This window comes from Cyanistes caeruleus, chromosome 27, assembly GCF_971803275.1.
Source record: "Cyanistes caeruleus chromosome 27, bCyaCae1.hap1.1, whole genome shotgun sequence".
Lineage (NCBI taxonomy): Eukaryota > Metazoa > Chordata > Aves > Passeriformes > Paridae > Cyanistes > Cyanistes caeruleus.
This window is the reverse complement of record NC_141727.1, coordinates 2,406,381-2,417,691: the sequence shown is the minus strand read 5'-3', so window position 1 is coordinate 2,417,691 and position 11,311 is coordinate 2,406,381. Positions and strand designations below refer to the sequence as shown.

The 11,311-nt window shown below is 51.6% G+C and overlaps 1 protein-coding gene across 2 annotated transcripts; it reads left to right on the top strand.

Annotated features, from left to right (window-relative positions):
* The first annotated feature begins 1,504 nt into the window (after positions 1–1,504).
* Positions 1,505–8,142, top strand: LOC147649174 (ubiquitin carboxyl-terminal hydrolase 17-like protein 6). Of its 2 annotated transcripts, XM_086863936.1 has the most exons (13): positions 1,505–1,794; positions 2,439–2,492; positions 3,061–3,261; positions 3,698–3,808; positions 3,885–3,987; positions 4,134–4,201; positions 4,360–4,430; positions 4,993–5,075; positions 5,323–5,434; positions 5,813–5,953; positions 6,177–6,277; positions 6,659–6,797; positions 7,101–8,142. In XM_086863936.1, the coding sequence occupies exons 2-13, from the start codon at positions 2,468–2,470 to the stop codon at positions 7,602–7,604; spliced, it is 1,659 nt and encodes a 552-aa protein (XP_086720062.1). In that variant the 5' UTR covers positions 1,505–1,794; positions 2,439–2,467; the 3' UTR covers positions 7,605–8,142. The 2 variants fall into 2 exon arrangements, with proteins under 2 accessions (XP_086720062.1, XP_086720063.1); XM_086863937.1 differs by lacking the exon at positions 1,505–1,794 and having other exon boundaries at positions 2,356–2,492.
* The last annotated feature ends 3,169 nt before the right edge of the window (positions 8,143–11,311 follow it).

Genomic DNA, 11,311 nt, shown 5'->3' with positions numbered 1-11,311 from the left:
GAGCCGTTCCCACAGGAGCCCCGCCTTGCAGCGCCGGCGGGCACAGCTGTGTCACAGCTGAAGTGACATTGCCCACACAGGTTTTTGGATCCTCACGTGAGGCTGCCGTGGGGCTTGCAGGGAAAAAGGGCAGTTGTTGCCTGTTTGGAAGTGAGGCTGAAAACATAATTCCTAAATTAACATCAATGCAAATGAAATAAATCGTTCCATTGCTGCCTTGGTGGTTCTGGTCCCTCCTGCCTGTGCCTCAGGCTCTCCCCAGCAGGAGAGTGTTTGGTGGGCCCTGATCTCCAAAAATCCATCTTTGCTGTTGCAGTGTATCTCTGCCTTGTGACAGAACTTGGTGAAACTTGGTGGCTCAGGCTGGGCAGGGGCCAAAGCAGCCAGTTCAAACAGGGGTGATGCCTTTTGGAACTATGTAAAAACAGAGGCCAGACAAAATCAAGGGAATACAAAACAGTTCTGTTTATTGAAGGGCCTTCAGGTCCATTTCAGGCAGACAAAGCACCCCCAGGAGCTACACCCAAAACTGCTTAATCTTCATTTATAGCTTCAGGTAATGAGGTAATTTACCCGCTGTTTGTTCTCCCCAACTCACTTTTGTTTCCATCTCTCAGGGCCTGAGGCAGTGAGGTTTCCTTGATTCCCAGGCCTAGAGAGGAATTGTTTTTTCTGACCAAAATGGGAAAGCATCAGCTGACACTGTATATGGAGTTTAGAGTTATACACTGAAGAATCTCAGGATTACAAATACACAAAAAATAGAAAAGCTAAAATCCTAAGGCATCAGGGGTGAATAGCAACCAGCTGCAACCTTGGAGCACGAGGATCACCAAGTGCCTGACTGCTCAGAGGCTGCTCAGAACTGCAGGCGTCCAGAGCATAGCCCCAAACCACGTGGGTCAAGTGCAGCAGGAACAAAACTGCCTCCAGCAACCTTGAGTGGCAATCTGGCTAAAGCTTTGTCTGCTCAAACCTAGCCTAAGCAAGGTTTAGGAGGATGAAGTAAATGTGAAGCTGCTAAAAAGCTGCCCAGGAGAGGCAGCAGCTATGTGGGGGCCTGGCAGCCGAGGTTCACCCAGCGCAGCCTTTAGAGGGTTTGTCTGGTGGTACCAGTCCAGGGTCAGCCTGTGGGTGTATCTTGAGGGCAGATAAAATTCACTGGAAATGACCCTGTGAGAGCTGGTGTGCTTTGCCACATGAGTCTCAGAGGCACAGGATTGTGCCTGGGAGGAGTGGATCAGAATTCCCCAGCAGCCTGTGTGGCAGACAGAAGTGTGAGCAGGCTTGTGACAGCTGTGGGCAGGCCTGTACTCATTGGGCTCTGTGCTTTGGGGAAGGAGTGGCAGCTCTGCAGGCAGTGAACCCCTCTTCATCAGTGGCACAGGGGGAGTTCCGGTGACTTCCACCTGTGTGAGGAGCCATGTGGGTTCCTGTGGCCAAGAGCCATGTGGTTCTGTGACCTCAAGGGGACACATAGCTGTGTGGCCCCCATGTCACAGAGGGGCAGAGATGTGGCACCTCTGCAGTGACAGTGAACTCACCCGCCCAATGCTCGGTGGGCTGAAAGCAGGCTAGGGAAGGAGCTGGTCTTCAGGATCAGTCAGCTGCTTCCTTTGCTGCTCTTTTGTGCTTGTCTTTTAGACAAGTATTTAGAACGTAGTTAGACAAGTAGTTAGATAAGTAGTTAGACTAGTATTTAGACAAGTAGTTAGACAAGTAGTTAGATAAGTAGTTAGACAAATAGTTAGACAGTATTGTATAGTGTCCTCTTCAGCTTTCATCCTCTCAGAGGTAAGGATGATTTGACTACGCCTTCCTAGTTGAAGGCTGAGCTCCTACACAGTTGTAGGCTGCCCAGATACAGGCTAGGCCAGAGTTCTTACTGGCTGATTCCCTTTCCTTTACTATAACCTGGGATACCTAAGTAGTCTGTAGAAAGTCTGTAGTAAGTAGGTAAGTAGTGACTGTAGTCTAAGGGGCTGGGCTCGGCCCAGAGTGGCAAGAAGCCCACGTTGGCTGCCACAGGAGGAAGCCAGATGGAAAAAGGAGAAAGCAAAGTCTGTAGTTAAGTTAGTGGCTGAAAGCTGGTCACTGCTGTGGAGGAGGTGGGAAAGCCAGAGAGCTCTGCTGCTGATGCAGTGACAGCAGCAGCAGCAGCAGCAGCAGGAGGGCCTCATTATAGAAGGTACCATGGACTGGAGCACTTCAGAAGGACCTTTGACACTCCTGTGAACTGGGGCTCTGTCACTGGTCACGAAGATGGGAGCCTGCAGTTCGGCAGCACTGAAACTGTTGATGGCAAATGCTGTTCTCTAGGTTTTATTTATTTGGAGTTTTTATACTTTTGGTCAGCTAGGGTAAATTCTTTGCAATCATGTGATGGGATTGACACTGGTCTCTTTCTGGAGAATGTCCTGATGTCCTTGGTCTTCCAGAGCTTTGCCCTCTGTTCCTGAGAGACGCAATGGCCACAAGAGGGAACGATTTCTGTGAGTAACAACTTCATGTCAGGTTTGGACCTTGTGAATCCCCAGACAAGTGACATGACTGGTGGTCAGATCCCAGAATGATGTGCTCAGAACCCAGAGTGAACTCTGGGATGTTTCCTGAGAGCAGGCAGACTGACCCAGGTGTTTATGTTTAGTGACAGGAAAGCACTTTTTGTCTCTCCTTTCTTAGTACGCACAAGAAACAGGATTGTTTATAGAGAGGTCTGACATCCTTGAGTTACCCTTTTTTTTCAGTACTTGCCTTTTTTCAACAAGTTACAATCAGTTACGACCAGGGAAAACTTGACTTGGTAAATCCAGTCTCCAGCTCTGGTGAGAAAGGAAGATACCCCGAGGCCCAGAAATCAGAGCTGGGGTCTGTTAGACTCTTGGCAAAGCAAGCAGGGGAACAGACTTTTCCAACCCAGTAAATTTCAATGGCAGCTCTAGGCACCCCCTGACACGGAGTTGAAGGTTTGAGCTGGTTGTCCTGACTGCTCATGTAGAAAACTCCAAGTTTAAATCCGCTTCTGTACCTGGTGTCTTTTCAAATGGGATTTCTCTGCAGTCATTGCTGAGGGAATAGCTGCCCCAAAAAGGATCCTCTTTCCACCGGAGAAGATCTGCATGGTCTGGCAGCAGCAGCAGAGTGCTGGAGCGGGGCTCTTCAATGTGGGCAACACGTGCTTCCTCAACGCTGTCCTGCAGTGTTTGACTTACACCCCGCCACTGGCCAACTACCTGCTGTCCCGAGAGCACAGCAAGGCCTGTGAGTGCTTTTGGGAACCCCTCCTGAATATGTGTTAATCCAATACCAAAAATTCCCAGAACCTGGAATTAGATTTAGGAGAACAGCAGCCCTTTGTCAGCCCCATGAATTGATGTTCTTTGAACACTCAAGTCTCTATAGAAGCCACTTGTCCTTGCCAGCTGTCTTACCCTTCCTGAAGACACCTCTTTCTAGCTCCAAGTCTTTATTCTGGCAAGTTAAAGCCTCCTGCAATAATAAGCTCTGGCTTATTGCACAGAAAACTGTTGGTCCGGCATCCCTGTTAAGAACATTTTCCACACACTAAAATGTCCTGGGATCGTTGGGTCATTGGGAGGAGTGGAGTATTGCGCTGGAGTGGAAGAGGAGGAGGAGGAGGATCGCACTGCTGTGGATACCTGGCTAACCTAAAGACTTTCCCTGTGTCTCTGTTCAGGTCAGCAGCAAGGTTTCTGCATGATGTGCACCATGGAAGCACACGTTAACAAGGTCTTGCATTCCCCTGTCAGTGCCATCGTGCCTTGGACTGTCCTCAAGGTTTTTGGACGTAAGTCATGGCAGGTGCTTTTGACAGCTTTTCTTCCCTTTGTGTATGAGAAAAGGACAAACTTCTTCTTTCTTAGGCATAGGAGAACATTTTCAGCTTGGTATGCAGGAAGATGCCCATGACTTCTTGTGCTGTACGGTCAATGCCATGCAGAGAGCTTGTCTGAGCGCCAGCAGCGAGTAAGCACAAGGCAATCACCCTCACAAAGCTCGGAGCCCTTTGGACTGCTTGATGTGCCACCATCAAGGGAAACCTAAACCCTGGGCTTTCAGGCCAAGCAAAACTCATGGAGGAGATAACGCTGTGTCTTATCACTTGTTTCCAGCTTGGACCTCTCTTCTGAATCCACTACCATTGTCCATCAAATATTTGGGGGCTTTCTGAGATCCAGAGGTGCATTTCCACAGCTATTACTCTCCTTGACATTGCCCGTGCCCTTCTGTCTGCCTGTGCTCGACACTTGGTCCTGGGACTAGTGGGACAGGTGCAATGTGTAAATGGGCAATGCCAGTCAGCTTGCCATTGCTGAGCATTTGGATTTTCCCTTCCAGTCACCTGCTTCAGCTGCAAAGCCATTTCTGACTCCTACGAGGCCTTCCTGGATGTTCCTTTGGATATCAATGTAAGAGGCTTTGCAGTTGTGCTACAAGACATCCCAAGGCCCTGCAGCTGCTTCCCAAAGTCAACACATTTGTCTTAAAAATATAGCCTGTGAACACAAGAGGTCTAGGTGGTGGGTGGGAAGGGCAATGGATAGCGTCCCCCTGCAGAGGCTGTGGCACTGGGCTCTCTGCAGGTGCTCTTTTTAAGCTGGACAAACAGCAATTATCCTCTCTGCACCCTTGATACATCGTCATCCTTCTTCTCTTTGCCTGCCCTCCCGTAACACCTGTCTGGCTCCCAGGCTGAAGGGTTGTTTGCTTTGTAGTTTGCACCACTGATGCCCCTGCACACTGTCATTAGTTGAACTGAGCGGGGGCACAGGGACAGAGCTCTTGACAGCTCCAGGAGCTGCTGGGAGACGGGGAGGTGTTCAGCGTCGCACTCTCTTTCTGCCTCCTTCTGGACAGGTTCATGGTGGGTCTCTTCAGCATCAGCTATGGGGCTTTTCTGGTCAGCTTCTGGGAAATGCTTGGGTGAGGGCATTTCCTGCAGCTCAGCGTGCCCATTTCTCACTCCTCCAGGCAGCCTCGTCCCTCACTGCAGCTCTGGAAGCCTTTGTGACACCTGAGCAGCTGGATGGTGAAAACTGCTTTAAATGCAACAAGTGAGATGATTACTAAGAACATCCAGAGTAAGACGGGATGCTGTTGGAGGGGGCTGCATGTCATTGAAGAGAAGTCATCTTCCTGTGCAGGTTTACTGCACGCAGATGAGATGCAGCTTTTGGCAAATATGGCAGTGAAGAGCCTTAGAATAACAAAAGCTGTGTGAGACAGGAGAGGTTGCCTGGCCAGCTTGGGGGAAGATTGGGTGCATTTCAGCACTGGGCTGTGTCTGTGCTTGCTTTCAAGGTGTACGGAGAACGTTGCTGCCTCCAAGAGGTTCACAATCCACTGTGCACCCAAGGTTCTGACCGTGTGTCTGAAACGGTTTGACTGTTTCACCGGCGGGAAGATCAACAAGGTGTGTACACAAGTGGTGTGCAGCTTTCTTTCCCTAGAGTAGATTTCCTAGAGCTTGTCACAAGCCACTCGTTAGTGATGTTAGTTGTTGGGTAGTAGTTGTCTGTAGGTACAGGTAGTGGTATGTGGTTGGGTTCGTTGTGCTCTCTCCTTGGGAGAAATGAATTCCCATGGGAAGACAGGCCAGCGCTCTTCTCCCACAGCGCTGCTTTGGCCAAGAGCAGTTTCCTGCCACCCAAGGCATTACACCTTGCTACACGAAAAAGCAGCTGCTCATGGGCCCCAAGGATGTATTTCCACACCTCTGGCCCCTGGATGTGGCAGGCTATTCTCTGTCCCAGGTCAGGGTCACCTCTGAGCCCTCCTGGTGTCTCTGTAGGCTGTGGAGTACCCCGAGTTCCTGGATCTCCGCCCGTACATGTCCGAGGGCGATGGAGAGCCCCTCTATTACTCCCTGTATGCTGTCCTGGTGCACAGTGGCTACAGCTGCCATGAAGGACACTATTTCTGCTACACAAAGGTAAACAGCAACTTCCTTCCTTCCTTCCTTCCTTCCCAACGAGGAGAAGGCGTGCTGGAGAAGAGGAACTTTCCTGTGGGTATTACCGACGGCCAAGGTTGTGGGCCAGAAGGTCTCCTTAGGGGCTGCACTGGATTTCTTTTGGCACACTCTTTGTTAGGTAGTTTTCTGCCCGTGTTTTTGGTGAGAAGCCATGCAGAGATCCTTGCCTTTTTTTTCACAGGCCAGCAACGGGCTGTGGTACCAGATGGATGATGAGTCTGTGGAGGTTCGTAGCATTGACACAGCTCTCGGGCAGCAAGCCTACCTGCTGTTTTATGCCAGGTGAGACAATGGAACAGGCTGCCCAAAGAAGCTGTGGGTGCCCCATCCCTGGAAGAGTTCAAGGCCAGGTTGGATGGGGCTTGGAGGATCCAGGTCTATTGTAAGGTATTCCTGGCCATGAGCGGGAGTGGAACAAAAGGAGCTTTAAGGTCCCTTCCAAGGCAAACAAGTGTGTGAATTTATGGAATGGAGGCTGTAGAAGGTAGAAAGATGAGGTTTTGCTGGGACAGAAGCAGGCCGGGTGGGAATACTCTGGTTGACCTTTTCATTTGTGACCTTGGCTAAGTTGCTCTGTCATAGAAACCTCTCCAAGAAAATGAATGAAGCCCAGAGGAGGCTGCAACAACAGCCCTAAAGTGAGATCACTGTTTTTTTCTGCAGATGCTCTGATCTGAGGCTTGGAGAAGAGGCTTCTTCCTCGCTGGCACCATCATATGCGCCATCCGTCCTCAGTCAGTGGGCAGCCTGCAGCAAGCAGGTGGCTTCTGTAGTCCCACAGGTTTTGCCTGACAGGACAAAGGTAACTGGGGAGGAGAGTCAGGGCACCACAGGAGCTGTGGATTTCTTTCTAGGATCTCAGCATTTCTCCCTTTTCCCCTGGCACCCTGGCAGCATTCTTCACAGCCACAATGCTGCTTCCTGTCAAAGCATGCCTCCTGCATCCATGCCATTTGTGTGCCTTTGGCCCTTTGGCCTTGGCAGCCCTCCAGAAGGGCCTTTGGGAGGCTCTGAAATGTGCCCTCCCAGAGCTTCTGGGGCTTCCCCACTGACTCTGGCCCTTTCAGGTGAGAAGGGCAGGAACTCTGCACAGCTCTCTTTCCAGGATATGGTGCTGAGTGTGGAAGACCCTGGCCAGGAGGAGGCACAGAGCGCATCCCCACTGTGGAGCAGGGACGGCTACAGCTGTTTTTTGGGCAACGCAGACTGTGATGATGCTACAGGGAGGAACACGGGCCCTCCAAGTTGTGGCCATGATGCCAAGGATGATGCAGCTTCAGGACCTTCCAACAGGAGCTTGGAGTCAGCCTGTGGACCTGGGGATGCTTGGGAGGAAACCCTGCTGAGGCAGAAAGAGACAAGCAGATCCGCGTGGAGCGGCTACGACCTCCACAGCAGAAAACAAATTCTCCCTGTTGTGACCACACCTCCTGTTGACAGTGCAGTTCGCGGGCCCTCCTGCCGCAGCTTGAAGCAGGCTCCCATGCTTAAGGCTGGTCAAGAGGAAATCCAACCACGGTGGAGAGAGCAGAGAAGATCCCCAGAGCATGGCTGTGACCTCCAGGGCCGCTCTGGGCAGTGCACAGACCATCCCCGCTCTCTGAGCTAGAGGAGGAGAACAAATCCTCCAGGATGTGACAAAGCTCCAGGGGACAGTGCAGCTTCAGGGTTGTAGTTCATTTATTTAGTTTGGTTAAGGATTTGTTGAAGCTTGTTAGGACGTTCTTGTTCCCCCTGTTGATTGTATTGGTTAGGCCCCAGTTGTCAGTTATGTAAACCCCTCCTATTTTACCTAAATGTTCCCTGCCAATCACCTTAGCCGTGCCCCTACCCTCCTATCCATCATAGTAAACCCCATCCCTTCTTCCAGAGCCTTCTGTATCAATCAATTATACCTCGAGGCCCCACTGGTTGCTGTATCTTGCTCCCTCCCTCTGTGAACCCCTATTAGTCCGGAAGGTGTGATCCTCTCCCCTTACTCCTCCTCTCAAGATTCCCCATTGGTCTATAGTTTGTACCCTCCCCTGGGGGTCGGGCCATACTTAACTCCTTGCACAGCAATGCTCAGGGCTCTCTTAGACCTGGATCCCTTCCAGCGTGGACGCCTCGTTTCCTCGACCGAATAAAACCATTGCTGGGAACTACAATCCAAGAGAGACTCCTCTGCTTTCTTGTCTCCACACCTGACGCTGTGCACCACAGAGCTTAGAGTGGCCCAAGACTCTGGAGGGGTCACTGAGGGAAAAGCCTACTCCCCAGTGATTCCCCACTCCTGGCGATCGCCGGAGCCGGAGTGCAAAGACCACCGTAGAGCCAGCCGGAGCTCCGGTGCAGTACAGCGTCACTTCAGGGCCCTCCAACACCAGCTTCCAGCAGGCTCGTGTGTTCAGGGCTGCTCGGGAGCAATTCCGACCGAGGCTGAGGGAGCAGAGAAGCTGCCCACAGCTGGGCTATGATTTCTGCTGCTGGTGGTGTGTTTCACCACCACTGAGTGAGGAAAAGGAGGGTTTGTGTGCCCCAGAGACGCACGTCAGGGAAGCACTCAGGGCACTCTAGGAGTGCTGCCGGCAGATTATGGCACTGGCTGAAGCAGAATGGAAAATTAGCATTGTGTTTTTTAGCAAAGGTGTCCTCGTTTTCTACACCCCTTCCCAAAGATGAGGGAACAATTTAGTTTAATGCCTGATTATGCTAAAGAGTAGTCTAGAAGACTTTAATTATTTTAGACTAAAAAGCTTAATAATTCTTTCTTCCTTTTTTATTATTTATTCCTTTATTCATCTTCCACAGTGTAACCAGTTGTTGCTACTATTGTAGCACAGTATTTGGAAGCCATAGTGAAGCAATTTTATTAAAGCTAGAAAGACAAAAGTTGAGACAGATATTGCTTGTCCTTGCCAAGGGCCCTGAATAAGTCTGTTTTTCTCCATCTCAAGGTAAAACCTCGCTGGGTGTCCGCAGTGAAGGGAGGAATCTCCCACCACACTCTGAGAAGGGGAATGCTAGAAGTGTGTCGTGTTAAAGAGCAGGACAGGGCTTTTACAGTCTGAAGCCATGGGCTGTGAGTCAGGGGGTGCTCAGGGAGCTGCGCCAGCTGGAGCAGAACACTGTGCCTGGGCAGGGATTGAGCAGCTCTGGCCGTGTCCTGTTTTACTCCTCACCAGGAATGGCTTGAGCAAGGAGGGTCTCCTGTTTTTAGTGTTAAAGAAAGCACACTAAAGGCAGAGGTGGCTTTCTCCGTGCTCTTTGGGAATTGGCATGTGAACCACAAGGGAACCAAAGAGAGATTCTCAATTCCAGAGGCACTGCTGAGCACAGCCCCTCATGACTCCAGCCCCCTGAGGTGACCTGTGCTTCCAACCAGAGGGGCCAGAGCCTCTGACCTGCATTGAGCAGGCCTGCCACAGCTCCGTGTCACACTGAGCACTGTAGTGTCCAGCCTTCCCCTGCTGCAGCCAGTCCCTTCCCAGGCTGTTCCAATCTCCACCTCCACCTTCCAGGAGCATCGAACGCTGCTGAGCACATCCAGTGCTCCCTCTGACCTGCAGGGAGAGGAAGACTCCCTCATTTGCTGTTGTGGCCAGTGGCTCCTGTCTGTGACAGATTTTGTGGCCTGCTCGGTGCCCCCCTGCACTGGCCAGGCTGGCTCCGTGCTGCTGGGCCTCGTGCAGTGCCTCTGAGCAAGGCTACAGGCAAGCCTTCAAAACAGCCCCAATTCCCCAAAAGAGCCTGATGCTCCTGCGTTTCCCCCGAGAGGGCTGAAGGGCCCCGGTGCCAGCCTGGACAGGTTCCCCTAAGGGGGCAGAGGGGACCCCTGGTGCCAGCCCGCGCAGGTTCCCCTGAGGGAGTAGGTGGGCCGCAGGGCCAGCCTGGCCAGATTCCCCTCAGGGGGTAGGCGGGCCGCGGTGCCAGCCTGGGCAGGTTCCCCTGATGAGGGGGCAGGCGGGCCTCTTGAGGGGCCCTGTACGCTGTTGTGTAGAGGTTTGTAAATCTCAGACTTGTTCCCTGTGGCGAGAGGGCAGCCGTGTTCCGGGCAAGAGGGCTCGGGGCCATGCAGGAGCTGGAGCCGTTCCCACAGGAGCCCCGCCTTGCAGCGCCGGCGGGCACAGCTGTGTCACAGCTGAAGTGACATTGCCCACACAGGTTTTTGGATCCTCACGTGAGGCTGCCGTGGGGCTTGCAGGGAAAAAGGGCAGTTGTTGCCTGTTTGGAAGTGAGGCTGAAAACATAATTCCTAAATTAACATCAATGCAAATGAAATAAATCGTTCCATTGCTGCCTTGGTGGTTCTGGTCCCTCCTGCCTGTGCCTCAGGCTCTCCCCAGCAGGAGAGTGTTTGGTGGGCCCTGATCTCCAAAAATCCATCTTTGCTGTTGCAGTGTATCTCTGCCTTGTGACAGAACTTGGTGAAACTTGGTGGCTCAGGCTGGGCAGGGGCCAAAGCAGCCAGTTCAAACAGGGGTGATGCCTTTTGGAACTATGTAAAAACAGAGGCCAGACAAAATCAAGGGAATACAAAACAGTTCTGTTTATTGAAGGGCCTTCAGGTCCATTTCAGGCAGACAAAGCACCCCCAGGAGCTACACCCAAAACTGCTTAATCTTCATTTATAGCTTCAGGTAATGAGGTAATTTACCCGCTGTTTGTTCTCCCCAACTCACTTTTGTTTCCATCTCTCAGGGCCTGAGGCAGTGAGGTTTCCTTGATTCCCAGGCCTAGAGAGGAATTGTTTTTTCTGACCAAAATGGGAAAGCATCAGCTGACACTGTATATGGAGTTTAGAGTTATACACTGAAGAATCTCAGGATTACAAATACACAAAAAATAGAAAAGCTAAAATCCTAAGGCATCAGGGGTGAATAGCAACCAGCTGCAACCTTGGAGCACGAGGATCACCAAGTGCCTGACTGCTCAGAGGCTGCTCAGAACTGCAGGCGTCCAGAGCATAGCCCCAAACCACGTGGGTCAAGTGCAGCAGGAACAAAACTGCCTCCAGCAACCTTGAGTGGCAATCTGGCTAAAGCTTTGTCTGCTCAAACCTAGCCTAAGCAAGGTTTAGGAGGATGAAGTAAATGTGAAGCTGCTAAAAAGCTGCCCAGGAGAGGCAGCAGCTATGTGGGGGCCTGGCAGCCGAGGTTCACCCAGCGCAGCCTTTAGAGGGTTTGTCTGGTGGTACCAGTCCAGGGTCAGCCTGTGGGTGTATCTTGAGGGCAGATAAAATTCACTGGAAATGACCCTGTGAGAGCTGGTGTGCTTTGCCACATGAGTCTCAGAGGCACAGGATTGTGCCTGGGAGGAGTGGATCAGAATTCCCCA